The 20,295-nt window shown below is 33.1% G+C and overlaps 2 protein-coding genes across 2 annotated transcripts; both read left to right on the plus strand.

Moving 5' to 3' along the window:
- The first annotated feature begins 7,879 nt into the window (after window positions 1-7,879).
- On the plus strand, window positions 7,880-14,994 carry LOC123199165 (probable glucan 1,3-alpha-glucosidase). The gene is made up of 6 exons (XM_044614046.1): window positions 7,880-9,526; window positions 10,441-10,714; window positions 10,797-10,932; window positions 12,562-12,772; window positions 12,891-13,097; window positions 14,471-14,994. The coding sequence occupies exons 1-6, from the start codon at window positions 7,958-7,960 to the stop codon at window positions 14,834-14,836; spliced, it is 2,763 nt and encodes a 920-aa protein (XP_044469981.1). The 5' UTR covers window positions 7,880-7,957; the 3' UTR covers window positions 14,837-14,994.
- Window positions 14,995-18,041: 3,047 nt separating this feature from the next.
- On the plus strand, window positions 18,042-19,962 carry LOC123199623 (amino acid permease 3-like). Its single transcript, XM_044614652.1, has 6 exons — window positions 18,042-18,105; window positions 18,171-18,404; window positions 18,514-18,607; window positions 18,717-18,931; window positions 19,009-19,148; window positions 19,259-19,962. The coding sequence occupies exons 1-6, from the start codon at window positions 18,042-18,044 to the stop codon at window positions 19,919-19,921; spliced, it is 1,410 nt and encodes a 469-aa protein (XP_044470587.1). The 3' UTR covers window positions 19,922-19,962.
- The last annotated feature ends 333 nt before the right edge of the window (window positions 19,963-20,295 follow it).

The raw sequence follows: 20,295 nt of genomic DNA on the forward strand, positions 1-20,295 counted from the left end.
AAACTTTATGTTGAGACACATGTTGTACCTTAACCTTATACATGCACATATGTCCATACACAAATAAATATATAATCAAGCATCCTTATAACAAGTTTTGCAAACTCATAACTATAATAAATCACCCAATGAAACAATGTTATAAAATCAAGCAGAAAATAACCAGAAATTACTTTAAGACTCCCACTAACCTAAGACATCAAAGATTCTAACACACCCATATTCATCACATGACTTTTAAAAACAATAGGTCTGAGTCCTTTGGTTAGGGGATCGACCAACATTGCATCTGTACTAATATGTTCCACCACGATGTCTCCTTTCTTTACAAGGTCCTTGATTGTAAGATATTTTAGCTTAATATGCTTTGACTTGCTACTGACTTTATTGTTCTTACAAAAGAACACAGTTGCATAATTATCATAGTAGATCACAAACAGCCTAGAAATGGAGTCAACCACTCGAAGCTCAAAAATATAATTCTTCAACCATATAGCATGGGTAGATGCCCTATAGCAAGCAATAAACTCTGCATACATGGTTGAAGATGCTATTAATGTTTGCTTGACACTTTTCTAGGATATGGCCCCTCCTGTAAGCATGAAGATGTACCCTGAAGTGGATTCGAAGTCATTAGGACATCTACTGAAGTCTGAGTCAGAATATCTCACCACTTTAAGAGTTTCCATTCTTCTATACACAAGCATGAAATCTTTAGTCCTCTGTAAATATCTTAAGATTTTCTTTACTGCTACCCAATGATCAGAACCAGGATCAGCAACATATCGACCAAGAACATTAACGACAAAAGCTATGTTAGGTCTCATGCACACTTGGGCATACATCAAACTCCCAATCATACTAGCATATGGTTTATCCTTCATGAATGCCCTTTCAATATCATTTTGAGGACACTGCTTAATACTAAACCTATCTCTTTTTATAACAGGTACGTCACCAACTCTACAATCTTGCATCTGAAATCTTTTAAGAACACGCTCAATATATACCTTTTGAGATAAGCCGAGTAAACCGTGATTTCTATCTTGGTGGATTTCAATGCCAAGAACAAAGGAAGCTTCCCCAAGATCTTTCATGTCAAAAGCTCTAGACATGAACTGTTTGGTCTCAAAAAGCATACTGCGATCACTGCTTGCGAGTAAGATGTCATCAACATAGAGTACTAAGAAAATAAAACTACTCCCACTGATCTTCATATACACACACTGATCAAACTTATTTTCAATGAAGCCATGTGAGGTCACAACCTTATCAAACTTAAGATACCATTGTCGAGAGGCCTATTTTAAAACATAGATAGACTTTTTAAGTCCCATCAATCATAAAACCATCTGTTTGTTTCATATACACCTCCTCATCAAGATTGCCATTGAGAAAAGTTGTCTTTATATCCATCTGATGAAGTTCCAAATCAAAATGTGCTACTAAGGCCATTATGATTCTAAACGAATCCTTTGAGGATACAGGTGAAAATGTCTCATTGAAGTCAACCCCTTATCTCTGAGTAAACCCTTTTGTAACCAATCTTGCTTTGAATTTGTCTATCTTTCCCTTAAGATCTCTTCTAGTTTTAAAAACCCATTTACAACCAATAGACTTAAAACCTTCAGGTAGCTCTACAAGATCCCAAACCTTATTTTCTTTCATGGATTGCATCTTATCTTCCATAGCTTTCATCCATATGTCTCCACTTGAGCTTTTAATTGCTTTAGGAAATGAAACTAGATTAGTCATATCTCCAATATCATACTTATTTTCAGCCAAATAAATATATATATCTGAAATAGCAGCCCTTATTTGTCTTGATGATCTCCTAAGAGGTACCTCAGCTACAAGATCTTGAATTATATTTTTAGGAATTTCAATTGGTATTGAGGTATCTTGAGCTTTAGTTGTTTCTTTTTGGATAGAATCATTAATCCCAAATGAAGGAAGCAGGGGGAATATGACAACTTCTCTATAAGCCTTAGTAAGGAAACCAACAATAGTAGGAATTTTAGCAGGTACTGGAGCATCATGAGCATCAAGCTCAAGGAACTTAGCAGTTTGAGACTCAATTATCCTTGTGCCATGAGAAGGACAGTAGAACTTGTATCCCTTAGAATGAGATGGGTATCCAATAAAGTAACACCTGATGGAGTGAGGATCAAGCTTTTTCTCAGTAGGATTATAAATCCTAACCTCAGCAGGACAACCCCAAACTCGAAAATGGTTAAGGTTGGGCTTTCTACCAACCCATAACTTAAAAGGTGTTTTAGAAACTGATTTACTGGGAACTCTATTTAGAATGTATAAGGCTGTTTTGATTGACTATCCCCAAAGATATTTAGGCAAGTTAGTCTTACTCATCATGCTCCTTACCACATCTATAAGTGTGCAGTTACGCCTTTCAGCCACATTATTTTGATCAGGACTCCAAGGCATGGTATATTGAGCAACTATACCACATTCTTGTAATTACTTGGCGAACAGACCCATATGTTAGCCTGAATCTCTATGTCTTCTATAGTACTCACCTCCTTGGTTAGATCTAACTACCTTAACAACTTTTCCTAATTGTTTTTCCACTTCAGTTTTAAAGACTTTAAATTTCTCCAAGGCATCAGACTTCTATTTAATCAAATAGAGAAAACCATAATGAGAGAAGTCGTCAATAAAAGTGATAAAATATTGACAACCACAAATTGTAGTAGAGTAGGGCCCACTAATATCAGTATGTATCACTTCCAATAAATCTGAATTATGAGTTACCTCCTTCTTTTTAGTTTTGGTTAATTTCCAATTGATACAATCAACACAAACTTCTTGATCATTAGAATTTAATGAGGGAAGAATATTATCTCTTATCAGTCTTTCAATCCTCTCTTTAGAGATATGCCCAAGCCTTTTATGCCACAATAGAAAGGATTTTTCATCAATCAAGGATCTTTTCCGCACATTCTTTTCAACATTCATAGAAGTTAGAGTATTGGCTAGAGCTAGACACACACAATATAATCCATTGTCGATAACACATTCACCAACAATTTTAGAATTTAAAAATAATTCAACTAAAGATTTTTCAAACTTAAAGCAAAATCCAACCTTATCCAAAGTCGAAACTGAAATCAAATCCCTTCTAAATGAAGGTACATAGAATGTATTATTTAAAACTAACTCAAAACCACTTTTCAACCTAAGGCAAACAACTCTTATATATTCAACTTCAACTTCTGTATAGTTTCCAACTCTAAGTGTTCTCTTAGCCTTACTTGGTCTCCTTTTGCTTTTGAACCCCTGTAAAGTAAAAGCAACATGCATAGTTACTCTACTATCAAGCCACTAAGAATTTGGAGATATATCAACAAAATTAGATTCAAAACACACAAGACTTAGTGGGTTACCTCTCTTTTCTAACCAAGACTTATATTTCATGCAATTATTCTTCATATGACCTTTCTTCTTGCAAAAGAAGAACTTACCAGGATCTTTCTCCTCTGTTGCATTTGAATTTTTCTGGCCTTGACCATGCCTTTTATTCCAATCATTTTTAGGAGCAGTAGGATTAAACTTGCCTTTCTTATATTTTTTCTTACCATGATCATCTTTAGAATGAGAAACAAAAAGAACCACATCATTCTTTTCCCTCTGGATCTTACACTTCTCAGTAACACATTTAGTAATTAGACTATCCAAGCTCCAAGTTCCCTCTGTGGTATTATAAGCTATTTTGAGCTAAGAAAATGTTTGAGGTAGGGTAGCTAGGGCATGATGAACAACAAACTTATTATGTAAGGAGATCTTATGATTCTTCAGTTTATCTTGAATGTGAACAAGCTTCAATATATAGTCCTTAACACCCCCAGATTCTGTGTATCTCATACTAATCAGCTTAGTAATAAGAAATGAAGCCTCAACATTGTTAGAGATCTGAAATTGTTTCCCTACAGCAATGAAAAATTCCTTGGCAGTCCTATCAACTGGTAATCCACTAAGAAGATGTTCAGCCACAGTCTTTTTCATAGCCATCATGTATAAACGATTCGACCTCTCCCACTTAGCAAACAAATCTTTCTCTTCAATGATACTCTTATCAGTAGTATCAGTTAGCTTATTTTGAACAAGTGTCATATCCCAATCACCCATAGCCATAACAAACTCAATATCTTGCTTCCATTGCTTGTAATTACTTCCAGTCAGGACCTCAACAGTAGTATTGATATTGTTCACAGAAATGGAGACTAAAAGAAGATAATGTAACAAATTAAAACATGAGCAATGATCAATTAAAGTAGCTTTAAAATGAATAATGAAACTTGATAAGCTACACCTTACAGGGATTTCTTAGCATCATCATTGACTCACCTTTGGGCAAAGAAAATGACATGCAATTAAGGTCCCAAACACAGGGTTATATATATAAACTTTATGAGGACCTTTAGAACATATGATATTCAAAAATAAATCACCTTTAGGTAGATATATTTTCTAGATCACAGTTTATCCTCTTCTTGATAGGGTAACAACTTTATGAGGACTTTTAGAACATATGATGTTTGAAAATAATATCACCTTTGGGTAGATATATTTTCTAAATCATAGTTCATCCTCTAATTTGTGAGATTCACTCTGATACCACATGTAAACTTTAATTCGAATAATAATTTAATACAATCATGCATAGAATATAGAATACTTAATTCTTTATATTAAATTGAACATAAAATTAATAATTGGGGTTATAGAAAAACCTGTTTAAGCCATAATTCTGAAACCAAAGATCTTCAGAATTGCACTTGAAACTTGAATATTTGTTATGATAGGTCTTTCACTCCAGAAACCTCCCTATGATGGCTTTGAATGGGTAAACTTATCAAAATTAGGTTTTAGAGTAGGGACCTAGTCTGTTTATAAGAAATTATCTTGACCCTCCTATTAAAGGTCTAATAACCGAAGCCCCACACTAAACCGTCTACCTAGACTAATAACTTTTAAGTGTATTAGACATATATTTATTGATCACTCAAGTCTATCTGTAAACTGGCATTAAACTATTTAATTACCCGATTTTATAAAACCAAAACTATAATTAATGTTAGCCCACATCAGGAAATTTCTAACAAAAACTTTATTTTATCAAATGTCATTTCATCAATAATCAACTCTATACTTACTCTAACATAAAAACCCTAAGAAAATTAAGTCAAAACACTAACAAATCAAACAATTTTATCAAATATTTCAAATTGAAACCTCAAGTCTAAACACCCAAATAATGCATTCAAGCTACTAAATCTTACACTAAAATGCATAAAAATATGATAAAAATTATTTTACTAACCTTTTCATCTATTTTGGTCATCAGAAAAGTCAAGAAAATTGCCTGGGAAATTCAACTAGTGTTTCTGCAAATTTGTGCAGTTGAATACATGTTTTCATGTGGCTAGGGAACGAAAACATGTTGTTTTCTTTGTTTTTTTTTTAAAGGCCATTTTTGTCTTCACAGGGGAAATATGACATTTTTGTTTACATCAAATCAGTTTGAGCAAATTCTTTTTGACCCATCAAGTTTAGGCTAATTAATTAACTTGCCTTATTCTGATTTTATATCTTTTTGTATTATTTTAATCTTGACTCTCCTAAGCTTCATTTATGGGTCTACTGTTGAAGGTGAAGAGCTCTCAGATGAATATATGTGACATTCTTGAATTTGATAGATGAGATTAGTGCAACTGGTTGATTAGTTATAATTGTAATTTTTGTTTAATAGTATTTTGATAATTTGATAATACATTAATGAATTTCCTATTAATGGATTTGGAATGTTAATGATTTCATTTTTTACACCTGCATAAACTTTATGCCAATCATTTTCTTTTTATTAATAAATTATATATAAATGATATATCATTATATGATTAAATATTTTGAATTAATAATAAAATAATATATATTTATATAATGATATATTATCTATATATTTAAATTATGTATATATAAATACACACGTACATACACAAACGTAACATTGCTCTTTATTGAATGTTTAAGGATGTTGAAATTTCATGTCTGCCATTATAATTTAAAACCAAGGCAAAAAATTATTTTCCACTCAAGTTTTAGTTAAACCTCAAAAAAATATTTGTTGCAATTGAAAAACCCAAACATTTACTGATTACTTAATTGCTATTAAATTTTTCTGTTAGATGTAAGAGTAAAATCATTATTTTATTGTTAATATTAAAAAGATATAAAATTAAGGCCAAAAGACTATTTCCCACCTATAATATGCTATTTTCCTAATATCCCCTTTTTAACTTTGAAAATCCTAAATATCTACCCATGAGTAGTTAAAGTTAACTGAACCCTAACTCCTTAAAAATTTATCTTTTTTCTCCCATAAACTTTAAAAACTAAAAATTTCCCTTCTAACCTAAGTTTTAAAAAATGATAATTTCCTCGTAGGGTTTAGTTTTCAGATCTCTGGTGCCATTGTCAACTGTCTATCCCTCCTAAAGTTTTCTCTCCCTCTAGTAGTCTCTCTCTACCCATTTAGACATTCGATCAACGTCGATCTTTGTCTAGAAAACAAAGAACTTTGTTAGAGAAGATGAAACTCTTCGTCTTCTAGATGAAGATTGATGTCGAATGGGAGTCCAAATGGGTGAAGAGAGATTGCTAGAGGGAGAGGAAGCTTCAAAAAGGAGAGACAACCTGCAATGTTAACGGATTTGACATCAGATATCTAGAAACTAACTTTATGGGGAAACTATCATTTTTTAAAACTTTAGTTAGGAGAAACCTTATAGTTTTCAAAGTTTAGGGGAGCAAAAGAAAATTATTTTTCAGTTTATTTTTAATATTATAGATAAAATAATGATTTTATCCATACTACTGTTAATTTTAACCAATCATGGTAGGTATTTGAGATTTTCAAAGTTAAAGGGGGAATACTTGAGAAAACAACATACTTTGGGTGGGAAATAGTCCTTTGGCCTAAAAAAATTTTTTTCCCCCTTACTTTTTAAAAACTAACAATTTTATCCATATTTAAAAATTTTTAAACTTTGAAAAGTAACATTTTCCCCCCAAACCTATGGTTTCCATTTTTTCAAACTATAGTCACCCCCTAAAACTTTCAAAAAAAATAGTTTCACCCCCATTCTTAAACATCAACTTTCGATATCCTTTCTAACCTCATCCTTCCCTTGAGTTGGCGGGAAAATGTCATGCGACAAAGAGATGAAGATCTCTTCATCGCACTATTGTGCTACAAAGAAATGTCTCTTTGTCGTACCGTGCGACGAAGAGATGTCTCTTTGTGGCATCATGCAATGAAGATACTTATGATGGAGAGTCTTTTCATCGCACTAGCATTTATCGTCGACTCAGATAAAAAAATATACCAAAGAGGATGCTAGAAGGGATGTTAGAAAATGAAATTTAAAAGTGAGATAAAACTATTGTTTTTGAAAGTTCTAGTGGGTAGCAAAAGTTGGAAAAAGATAAAATTAGGGGGGAAAATAATTTTTCAAAGTTTAAAATTTAGATAGGGGTGAAATTGTTAACTTTTAAAACTTATAAAGGAAAATATAATAAATTTTAATTTTTAATATTAACAATAAAATAATGATTTTAGCTTTGATTCTAATAGAAAAATTTAATAATAGTTAGATTATAGATGAATGTTTAGATTTTTCGATTATTGCGAGTACGTTTTGAGATCGAATTAAAACTTAGGTGGGAAATGAACATTTGGCCTTTAAAACCATGCTACTTGTTAGCCAGCTACTTTGAAGCCGGTTTGACCCGGCCCCGAGCCCTCAGTCCGGTCAACCCGGTTCGGGTATTGAAACCATGGTCAATAGCGCAGTCTATTCGCACTTGGCACCCATTGATCTCCATTTCTAGGGCTTTTTCTGTTCTTCTTTGTTGCACCATTGTATCTCCATGAAAAATGACAACTCTTAATTTCGTTTCTCTTGTTCTACTTCTTTTTATCACTTACCAAACTCCACTCGTCCTCTCCTGGAAAAAAGAAGAGTTCCGAAACTGCAACCAGACCCCTTTCTGCAAACGCGCCAGATCCCGTCAGCCTGGTTTCTCTTCGCTTGTCGCCTATCAAGTGGCCATCTCTAACGGTGATTTGACTGCCAAGCTTCTCCCCAAGAATGCAACTGATGGCCAAATAAAGCCGTTGATTCTCTCTCTGTCTGTCTACCAAGACGGCGTCGCGCGTCTCAAGATCGACGAGGACCCTACTTTAAACCCGCCCAAGAAACGTTTCGAAGTCACTGATGTTGTTCTCCCTGAGTTTGAGTCCAAGAAACTCTATCTTCAGAGGCTTTCGACGGAATCGACTGACGGTGATGGGGGGCCGTCATCGGTGGTGTACTTATCTGATGGCTATGAGGCTGTCGTTCGCCACGATCCGTTCGAGGTTTATGTGAGGCGTAAAGGAGATAATTCGCGTGTACTCTCGTTGAATTCTCATGGTTTGTTTGATTTTGAGCAATTGAGAGTGAAAGATGAGGGTGAGGAATGGGAAGAGAGGTTTAGAGGACACACTGATACGAGACCGTACGGTCCGCAATCTATTAGTTTCGATGTGTCTTTTTATGATTCTGATTTTGTTTATGGTATTTCTGAACATGCTACTAGCTTTGTTTTGAGACCGACTAGAGGGCCTAATGTGGAAGAATCTGAGCCTTATAGGTTGTTTAATTTGGATGTGTTTGAGTTTGTTCATGATTCACCGTTCGGGCTTTATGGGTCAATTCCCTTTATGTTGTCGCATGGAAAATCCGGTCAAACTTCAGGGTTTTTTTGGTTGAATGCTGCTGAAATGCAGATTGATGTCCTGGGGGAGGGTTGGAACGCGGAGAGTGGTATTTTGCTACCTTCGAAGCAAAAGACAATTGACACATTTTGGATGAGTGAGGCTGGGATTGTAGACGCTTTCTTTTTTGTAGGTCCCGGTCCCAAAGATGTTGTGAGGCAATATGTAAGTGTAACGGGCAAGCCAGCAATGCCACAGTTGTTTGCTATTGCATATCATCAATGTAGATGGAATTATAGGGATGAAGAGGATGTGGCACAAGTGGATTCAAAGTTTGATGAACATGATATCCCATATGATGTTTTGTGGCTTGATATTGAACACACAGATGGGAAAAGGTACTTTACCTGGGATAGGGTGTTGTTCCCTAATCCAGAAGAGATGCAGAGGAAGTTGGCGGCCAAGGGTCGACATATGGTAACAATTGTAGATCCACATATCAAGCGGGATGATTCATATTGGTTGCACAAGGAGGCAACCCAGAAAGGGTATTATGTTAAGGATGCTACAGAGAAGGATTATGATGGATGGTGCTGGCCTGGCTCATCTTCATATTTGGATATGCTGAATCCAGTGATTCGGTGGTGGTGGAGTGATAAATTCTCGTATGAGAATTATGTTGGTTCGACAGCTTCACTGTACATTTGGAATGACATGAATGAGCCTTCTGTCTTTAATGGCCCTGAGGTAGTGCACTTTGCATCTTTTTCTGTAATTATTTTATTACCTTGCTTTTATCTTTAGTTCACCGACTGTATAGTTATGAAAGGTTAATGTTGAATTAGTTGGGTTAAATAGGTGGATTTGTGTTTGCTGGATTATGGGGATAAGGTGCCATTTTAATCTTAGGTCTAAATATGCTATTCATCTTCTTTATGTAGATACCTTAACAATGGATGGATTTAGGTTTTGCCTTTGCATTCTTGATTATGCAGGCTGAAATAGTCTACTTATTAGTTGTCTTTAAGAGGTGGTAGGTTATAAGACTATCGGATATTTGCATCATGAAATTCAAATACAGATTTTTTTAATAGAATTTTATAACCCATATGAAGTGCAAAATAAATCATGAACTACTTAATTGGGTGGTTTCTGGTTTTTAATAAACTATACATGTCATTTTGTAAAAGAGTGTATATCATGTATTCAAGGCAATTGATAAGGTGTCCAGGTACCTAACAGTGTCACATATCATTTTCTTGTCAATAAGTTGTCTTTTATGAAAATGTTTACCAGATGTGCTTTACATTTTTTAATTTTTTTATTAAATGGGACTTTGTCCTTAATTTTTTGTTTCAAATATCATCAATTTATTTTGTGTCCTAACATGGTGAAGAAGCAAGTTGTTCATATAACTACATACTAGTTCTGAGTGGCAGAGGGCTCCTTGCTAGTCTAAGATGTTAATAGTTCTTGTTTTAGAAGTCTACTTCTACATTTATTTTATTCTGTTAAAATTGCATCCTTTATTAAAATTTCTTGTTGAAAAGTGGTGCATAGTTTAGGAAAGTGAATACTGTATTATGCTGACACGTTAATATATGAAAGATTTTTAAATATCATAAAGGCACAAATTAACTAAGCTGTTTTCCTGTAATCAGTTAACAATGCCAAGAGATGCTTTACATCTTGGGAGTGTGGAACATCGAGAATTACATAATGCTTATGGGTATTACTTCCATATGGCTACATCTGATGGGCTTGTCAAGCGTGAACATGGAAAGGACAGACCTTTTGTTTTGTCCAGAGCATTCTTTGCTGGAAGTCAAAAGTATGGAGCTGTTTGGACGGGAGATAATACAGCAAACTGGGATCAGCTCAGGGTTTCTGTTCCAATGATTCTAACTCTTGGTCTAACCGGAATTACATTCTCTGGTAAGCCATATCTACTCTAATTTAATTATTTTACATTTCTATTTCTCCTTTAGATGTGATCATAATTGATGTGCTTCTGTAGGTGCTGATGTTGGAGGGTTTTTTGGCAACCCTGATACTGAGTTATTAGTTCGTTGGTATCAACTTGGTGCTTACTACCCTTTCTTCAGGGGGCATGCCCATCATGATACCAAAAGACGAGAGCCTTGGCTATTTGGGTAAGATATCAAGTTGGTGTTTGCTTTCTTATCTACTGATATGTGAATTTACATTTGCGCATTTATGAGATTCAAACCTGACACCAAAAGTTCTAGAGTCTTGGTTAGTTAGTTGGCCAAAAAGTAATAGCATTAGTTTCTCTTTAAAGGTGAAGATTTTTTCTTTTCAAATTTATGTGTTATTTCTTAGTTATATTACCTATTTGCGTTTCATCAAAATCTATGTCAAATTTTTGGGAAAAACCTTAGGCTACTATACTAGCCTTGCTTTATATTTGACAGTTTTATATTTTTCATTGAGCAATCCATGTGCAGACACTTTTGAGTCTACAATTGAGTATATAGATGATGTGTCATCATGTGATTTTATATGATGACACATCATTTATATATCCAATTGTGTATTCAAAAGTTTGTGTACATAGTTTAAATATTTTTCATTTCTTTTCCTTGTAAATACCCATTTATATTCAAATGATTTTACATCTTCAGGTATTTGAATAATGGTCCTAAATATTAGTGAAACTCGTTATGCTTGAATTACTTTTTTCCGTTTAGACCAATCATGTCATGATGACACTCATCAATATAGTGTGTGGTTCAAAATTATTATTGTTGATAATATCACTGACCACTACAAGAAGAATATTTCGTGAATAATGATTGATTTCTGATCCCATATGTCTTTCACCACTACAAAATCATGAAATAATTATGTTTTTTAACCAAAGTTTTCATCTCACTAGGTTTTTCTTTAGTAACATTAATATAATTATCTAGTAAATATGGTGGATATCTAAGGGGGAGTATTGGAAAAGTTGGATCTCCACCATACTGCCACATCATTAAGAAAGCCGCCTTTGTGACACATGTCATGAAATGTGGCTAAGCCTTTATTTTAAGAAGGTGCAGATGTCACATTATATGAATTTTCATCTTGCCACACGTTCTTAAGGATGTCACCTGGTGACACATTTCACAAGATGTGGCTAAAACCCATTTGATAAGGGTGGAAGTGCAACATTATATAACTCCCTCCATCCTTCATTTACAATTCGTATTTATCATTTTGAAATTAAGTGGAAAACAAAATCAACTCTTGCTCCTTTTATTCTACCTCTGTAATCTTTTAGTCCACGTACTTTATATTACTTGCAGTTATTCTGTAACACGAGGTCACAATGTGCTTCTGCAAAAAACTGATTTTTATAGTTACTTTTTTATCATGTTTATGTTCCTGACTGGGTTAACACAAATTCGATTTGATATGATAGGACTTTCTGGACAGCAGGGTTCAGATTTTTTTCAGTTTTTAGGATGTTAATGCTTTTGGGTGTTGTGCTGGTTTGCATTGTGCAGGCAACTTGGTGTTTTCATAATAGTGTACTCTTTTCTTAATCATGTTGTGTTACAGTCTTTAGATGCAGTTACTGCACCCTCGTTAATTGTGTTGGCCAGAGCTAATGGTATGTATTTGATTATAGCCTTGTAGGTGCTTTAATTCTGATGTAGCATCTGTTGCATGCCAGCATAAGTTAACCATATTGTGATCTTGCATCCTTCAACTGTAAATCCACTCTTTCAAGTTCTGTTATCTATGGTTTTCTGAATTATGTTATGTCATTACAGAGAGCGGAATACAGAACTTATCAGAGAAGCCATACATATCCGTTACACGTTGCTCCCATATTTCTACACCTTATTCAGAGAGGCAAACGCTACTGGTATTCCTGTTGTGCGTCCATTGTGGATGGAATTCCCATCTGATGAAATGACTTTTAAAAATGATGAGGCTTTCATGGTTGGAAATGCACTTTTGGTGCAAGGAATCTACACTGAGGTACTCCAGTGGCTGGACTTTTTGTTCTTTCTCACCCTCGTATTCCATTTATTTTTTATTTCTTATTTTCTTCTCTTAAGGTGCACAAACTGAAGCACTATATTATTTCTTGAACCAGCGAGCTAAGCATACATCGGTATATTTGCCGGGGAAAGAATCTTGGTATTCTATGAGAACTGGAACTGCAGTTAAAGGAGGAATAACCCATAAATTGGGGGTTTCAGAAGAGTATATTCCTGCTTTCCAACGGGCTGGAACTATTATACCGAGGAGAGACCGGTTTCGTCGAAGTTCCACTCAGATGGTTAATGATCCTTTCACCTTGGTAAGTAGTTGATGCCACTATGACCCTTTATGAATGTGCTTCAATACCCAAATCACCTGAATGTCTTAATTTTGAGCATCATATTGTATTGTCTCTAGTTTTTAGATGTGCTATTCTTTCTTTTTTGGAAAAAAAAAAAAAAAAAATTAGCATTTACTTGTTTTATGTTAAAAATCTACAGAACGTTTCTTATTTTAAATAGGTCACCAATCTATAGAAAGTTATTGCCTGTGATTCAGGTACTAAAATCCTTATTTGAAAGAGAGGATTGTATTGCCAGTGTACCAGTTTGGAAGATAAAAATCTTAAGCTATTATATTGACAGGATTGCTTATGTTGAAAAGATTTCCAATTATTCAACTTGGACATTTATATTCTGTATTGGCATGGTAGTAGAAAGTACCATACTATGTCAGTATTCATTTGGTTACTATTTAACTATGAAGATAATTGAAGTACGACGGCAGCTGTTCATGTGTTTGTTTAAGGGTGATTTTGGAATAATAGTTGCTCCAATATTTGAACATGTTACTGCAATAACAGTTGACCAGAATATCATACTTCAACTGGAGTCAGTTCATTGAAGGATGCAGTCTATGCCAATACCTTCTGATTGTTTTGCCAGACATTGTTCAGAATTTATGATTGTAGATCTAGTGATGAGTCCAGCTTTAATTCTAAGCGATCAATATAAAAAATTTCTTGGATTTGTTCTTAATATATGCAAAATGCTATCCGCATTTTATTCTGAGCAAGCAAGCTACCATTTTTGATGAGCAATTCTACCTCTCAGTGAACAGTGTTTGCGTCTCTTTGGCATTATAAATTTGTTGGATCTGTTTTCTATTTGGCTGCTCATCTCTGTTGTGTGCTGAGTTTGTGAATATTTGATATTGACATTGTTCTTTTTTAGTTCCCAGTTGGTTAACATTTTGCTTCTCTTATATGTTATTAGTAGAGCTCATAAAGACTGCACAAATAAGCCCTGTTCATTGCTGATTTGGTATATAATATGTTCACCTTAGCAGTTTTCTCTTTTTTTGAGCATTGACATCTATAAATATCTGTAAAATAGAATTGAATTATGTGGGTCTTATATTACCATAATGTTCAACATTTCTCTAGCAGTCGAAGTTGCAGGGTCCACTCCTAGGACCCTTGTCTACTTTTTTTACTGTTATATGGAGGCACTATTCTTTACCTGTTTGATAATATTATTGGATTAGTACTACCCTTTGGTTGACAACCGAGTAAAAGCATAATGCCCAGTTAAATGGTTCTTATTCTTCTGGCCACTCTTGTTAATAATTATAGTGAAGCTTCGATTACATTTCATCCAATTGATTTACTCTTGCATTTATGTGTTGAAATAGGTGGTGGCTTTAAACAGTTCTCAAGCTGCTGAAGGTGAACTGTATGTTGATGATGGAAAGAGTTTTGAATTTCTGCAAGGTGCCTTTATCCATCGTCGTTTTATATTCTCAGAGGGCCAACTTACGTCTGTAAACATAGCTCCAACTGCTGTGAAATCCCAGTTTAACTCGAATTGCATCATTGAGAGGATTATTCTACTTGGATATCGTGGGGCATCCAAGGGTGTTATGATTGAACCAGCAAACCAGAAGACTGAAATTGAGCGTGCACCACTTCGACTTGAAGGGGGACCGAGTCCTGCAGTCGTAACCATCCGAAAACCTGGTGTACGGATTGCAGATGATTGGACAATAAAAATATTGTAAAAACCATTCAGTTATGGGTGGTAGAATGTTTGGTGAAATGGAAGATAGAGGAGTTTAAATATCTAAATTGAGTTGTGGTGTTGAGAAATTTAAGTTGATAAATTTACACTCTCAACTTGAGTTTTGCTAATTGAAGACCATAAATGTTCTTTGTTTAACTGGAGTTTTCATTATGCCAATTATGTACACCCTGGCTTTGACATAAAGTAATTCATAGTTTATTTTCATATTTTGTAATCTGCAAAAATAAAATATTTGGTCACATATGTACAGTATAAGAGGTAGGTATATTTTTATAAAAACTAACTTATAATTTAGTTTCATGTAATTTAATTATTATTCTAACAATCTTACAAATAAATGTATATTTGAAGGGATTTCAAATCAACATTGCATTCAAATCGAACATTTGTATGGTGAAACATTTTGATAAAATAAAAAAAACCCTATTTTTTTTTTTTATATTAAAAAGATACAGGTTAACCAAAAACATTTAATAGATATTATTTTACTCAGTTAATGACAGAATTTGTTCTTTCAAATATTATAGAGAGTCCATTGAAATCAAAGATGCTGCTACGTTCCCACTTAAAAAACAAAAAAAAAACAATGAAAATAACGAGGGAATCAGATACTAGTTTTACTTTTTATTAATTAATTAATTTTTAAGTAAAGGTGATGGAAGTTTTTTTTTGAGATGTATGTAGCCTCCTTGCCTATAATATATTCAGGAAATCAGAAATTCTTACCCATCCATCAACACTCTGTGTTCCCTTTTGTTAGTGGGGTGGGTTGTTTATTAGTAAAAGCAAATGCCACTCCAATAAAAAATTGATTCAATGAAAGAATCGATTTAAATCAACTCAACTGATGGTTAACCGATAGTTGAATCAATAAATTATTTAAATAAATATTCCAAATAATATTTGAAGAAATTTTTCTTATTTAATCATTAAATACTAAATTTGACCCACTTTAATTCAGTTGCATTTAGCTTTGGTGATAGGCTTAACCACAACTCATCCCAGCTCAAAGCGTAAAGAGAGTTTATAACCTAACTGAATAGTCAAAATGGTCAAACTGATTATACTAATCTAGTCCAATTTTATGATATGTACATATTAGAAGGAAAAGATGGATATAAGTGTAAAGAGTGCGGGCGCAAAAATTGCAAATGCACTTCTAACACTTATGTTTTAATATAAATATTATATTATATTATATATATATATATTATAATATTATATATATAAAATAAAATATTTATATAATATAATATATATATATATATATATTATAATATTATATATATATATTATAATATTTTATATATATAATAAAATACTCATGGAACGTACCTAAAGGTATTACATTTTATATATATATATATATATATATATATATATATATATATAATATAATATTTATATAAAAATATATTTTATATAAATATTTATATTATTAAAACATGAGTATGAAAAGTGCATTCGTATTTTTCGCACTCACATGTACTCTTCATACTTTTCACACTCGCACTCACACTCTTTACAGTTATGTCTATTTTTTCATTTTAATTTATATATATCAACAATCACACCAAAAATCATTCTTTTACAAATAAGTTTATGAATATTCGATTCATAAGTTACCAAATTTATTATCAATATGATGATGCATGAGTCTTAGAAGAAAAAATTGCCGATGAAAAATCATACTAAATAAGGAGGTAATTAATAAAGAGAGGTATTATTGAAATAAAAATAAATTTGTTTAAAAAAGATAAATTCATTGAAAGTTTGCCTAAAAATATTTAACCGACAATTTTTATGTCTATCTTAATTAATATCCGTGCATGTATGTATGTATGTATGTATGTATATATCCAAAATACAAACTTAATACCCGTTTTATCCTCATTCCTAACCATAGAAACCTAATCTCTTAAACTTATTTTCATTCATATTCTCATCTAAAAATTAATTCAAAATCAAAGAAATTATGCATCAATTTCATCTTAATCGAACCAAATAGCATTTCATCATATTATTTGATATTTTGTTTGAAGATTTGAAAATGAATTTTTAAGATTTTTTTATACAGTAATGAATCTTACTTTGTTAGTTTGTAAGTAGTGGTTTTTATTGTTATTTTGTAGTTAATTTAATTATATGAATGATTTATTTACATTAAATTTATATAAAAAATAAAAAAATTTCTGGTTTTTTGAAATTGAATTGGTGGAAAACATAATACTTTGGTTTTTCCAAAAGTAGATGAGTGAAAATGGGGTAGGCAAGTGGGCAGGTCAATGTGGGGTAGGCGGATAGACAAGTACTGTAGGGCAAGATTTAAAAAAAAAAAAAAATTAAAATTTAAACTATTTTGGTTTAAATATATGAGAATTTATGATATTTTATTTCTAGATTGTTTAAAGCTGTTACAATTAAGGTTGAGTAGGGTTGTCTTGTGTACTACTCTGTAAAATTTTGTAAAATCAAAACCAGAACTAGAAGATTCCTAAAAATAGAAACTTGTACTATATTTCAGATATTAGAATTTTACTTGTTTTAAATTTAGCGAATTTTTATAAATACAAATATTAAATACTTTTATTCAATTGTAAAATCTCAAATTTGCCCTAACTGAGTATAATCTTATTATTTTTAACTGCAGTACCTGAATAGTAAAACTAAACTTGAGAGGGTAATAATTGTGATTAACTAATGAAATAAGAGAGGCACGTTCCTGTTTTATGATAAATTTAGTCGACTAGTTGCCAAAGTCAAAGAAGTCAAGAGTAATGTCTCTCTTCAATTTCTTTGCTTTCTCAAAATTATCTATCAATTGAACCTTTCAACCTATTTTGTATTTACAAAATTAATTATAAAACCCAACAAAGTAAAATCAACATTACATCATAAAGAAATTTCAAAATTTTAATTTTAAATTAATATTATTAAATTATGTGACCTTCTGCGCATTCCAAGAGTCTTATGCTTGCTTGCTTCCATTATATATATATATAAGGTAATACCAAACGGAGACTCTTATTTCATGTGCACCTACGTCTAACTGGTTGGCAGAAAATGCAGGTAAGCGCATTCTATAGCTTTTTAGTTTTTTTGGTTAATATCATGCATGTGAAAACCATAATTTCCTCTTGCAAATTGTCACTCTCTACGCTCTCAAGTTGAACGACCATATTATGGTCAAAAGCCCCACGAACCAAGTTGATGATTTAGACAAGGATGGTCGTCCCAAACGCACAGGTAAGTTTTATTAATTAATTAAGGAAGCTTCTTTTGGAGTATGCATATATTAAACATATTTGCAGGCACAATTTGGACAACAAGTGCACACATAATTACCGCAGTGATTGGTTCTGGAGTGCTTTCTCTGGCATGGGCAATAGCTCAGCTCGGATGGATCGCTGGTCCATCAGTGATGCTTATGTTTGCCTTGGTTAATTATTATACGGCATCTCTACTCGCCGACTGCTATCGCTCCGGTGACCCTATTCATGGCAAGAGAAACTACACTTACATGGATGCCGTCCGATCCAATCTCGGTACAAATTCAACCTTAATTAATTCCATAATTCATTATATCTCTTAAAAGTATCTTGTAAACATATATATATATATATATGTGTGTGTGTGTGTGTGTGTGTATCTTAGGTGGGCTTCAGGTCAGGATATGTGGATTGTTTCAATATGTGAACCTTTTTGGCATTGGCATTGGCTACACTATTGCAACCTCTATTAGCATGATGTGAGTTCAACTGAATTATGAACATATATATATATATATATATAAATGATATGTTTCTAGCTACACACACACATATATATAAAATTTACAAATTTAATTTTATGCACAGGGCTATACACCGATCAAATTGTTTTCACAAGAGTGGGAGAAAAAAAGCATGCCACACTTCAAGCAACACATACATGATAATGTTTGGAATCATTGAAATTGTCTTGTCTCAAATTCCAGGGCTGAATCAGTTATGGTGGCTCTCAATTGTTGCCTCAGTTATGTCTTTTACTTACTCAACTATTGGACTCGCCCTAGCTGTAGCCAAAGTTGCAGGTATGTGAAGGATTAATTACTTGTTCAAATACTAAATACAAAATTTACCAATAATTAATTCTTCTCCCCCTGTACAGCTACGGGAATCGTCAAGGGTAGTTTAACTGGAATACCTGTTGGAGCAATAACTCAAACTGAAAAGATTTGGAGGAGCTTTCAAGCTATTGGTGATATAGCTTTTTCCTACTCTTACTCATTCATCCTCATTGAAATTCAGGTGAATACCTTTTTGAAATATTTAAAAAAAAAAAAAAAAGGAAAACTATCATAGACTACCTTTAAGATTCCGATGACAACTTGATAAACAGCTTGCTATTTGGTTGACAGGACACAATCAAATCCCCACCACCATCAGAAGCAACAGCAATGAAAAAAGCCAACCTAATAAGCACTTTAGTAACGACATCGTTTTATATGCTTTGTGGATGCATGGGTTATGCAGCTGTTGGAGACTTGGCTCCTGGCAATCTCCTCACAGGATTTGCCTTCTACAACCCATTTTGGTTACTTGATATTGCTAACATTGCCGTAGTGGTTCATCTCCTAGGAGCTTACCAAGTCTATTGCCAACCCATTTTCACTTTTATAGAGAAACTGGCATCAACAAACTTCCCGGAAAGCAAATTTATAACAAAGGAAATAAAAATCCGCATCCCAGGTTTGAGGCATTATGATTGCAATGTTGGTTTATTTCGATTAGTGTGGCGATCATGTTTTGTAGTTACAACTACTGTAATTGCAATGTTGGTACCATTGTTCAACGATGTGTTAGGAATTCTTGGAGCATTGATTTTTTGGCCTCTAACTGTTTATTTTCCGATAGAGATGTTCATTGCACAGAAGAAGATAGAAAAGTGGAGTAGCAAGTGGATATTCAGCCGACTGTTGAGTGTGTTTTGTCTATTCATTTCTATTGTGGCGGGAGTTGGCTCTATTGTTGGGGTAACACTCGATCTTAAAGCTCTCAAGCCATTCAAAATTAGCTACTAAGGCAGTCTCATGTCGTTTAATTTAATTTAGGAGTTTACAAATTGTGTTGAATTTTCTTTCTTTCTTTTTTTAATAATATTTTCTTTTCACCCCTTTGGAATGAAATGAAGGGGGCAATCGCCAATATCTAAATACATATTATCTTATCATCCTCACAGTGAGACCAGCACAATCAATTTGATGAAGTTTTTCGTTTAGATGACAGTGCAAGTTTCAAGGGAAAAAAAAAAAGAAAAAGAAATAGATTGAAGCCAATTTTTTTGCATAAAGGTTGAACAATAAATGAGAAAGTAGTATCGGCGTTAAGATGAAATTTTTATAAATCCAAAAATTCAAAATTTTTGATATTTAAAATGAAAGTCACCAAATTCTAA

Source organism: Mangifera indica, chromosome 16, assembly GCF_011075055.1.
Source record: "Mangifera indica cultivar Alphonso chromosome 16, CATAS_Mindica_2.1, whole genome shotgun sequence".
In the NCBI taxonomy this organism is placed as follows: Eukaryota; Viridiplantae; Streptophyta; class Magnoliopsida; order Sapindales; family Anacardiaceae; genus Mangifera; species Mangifera indica.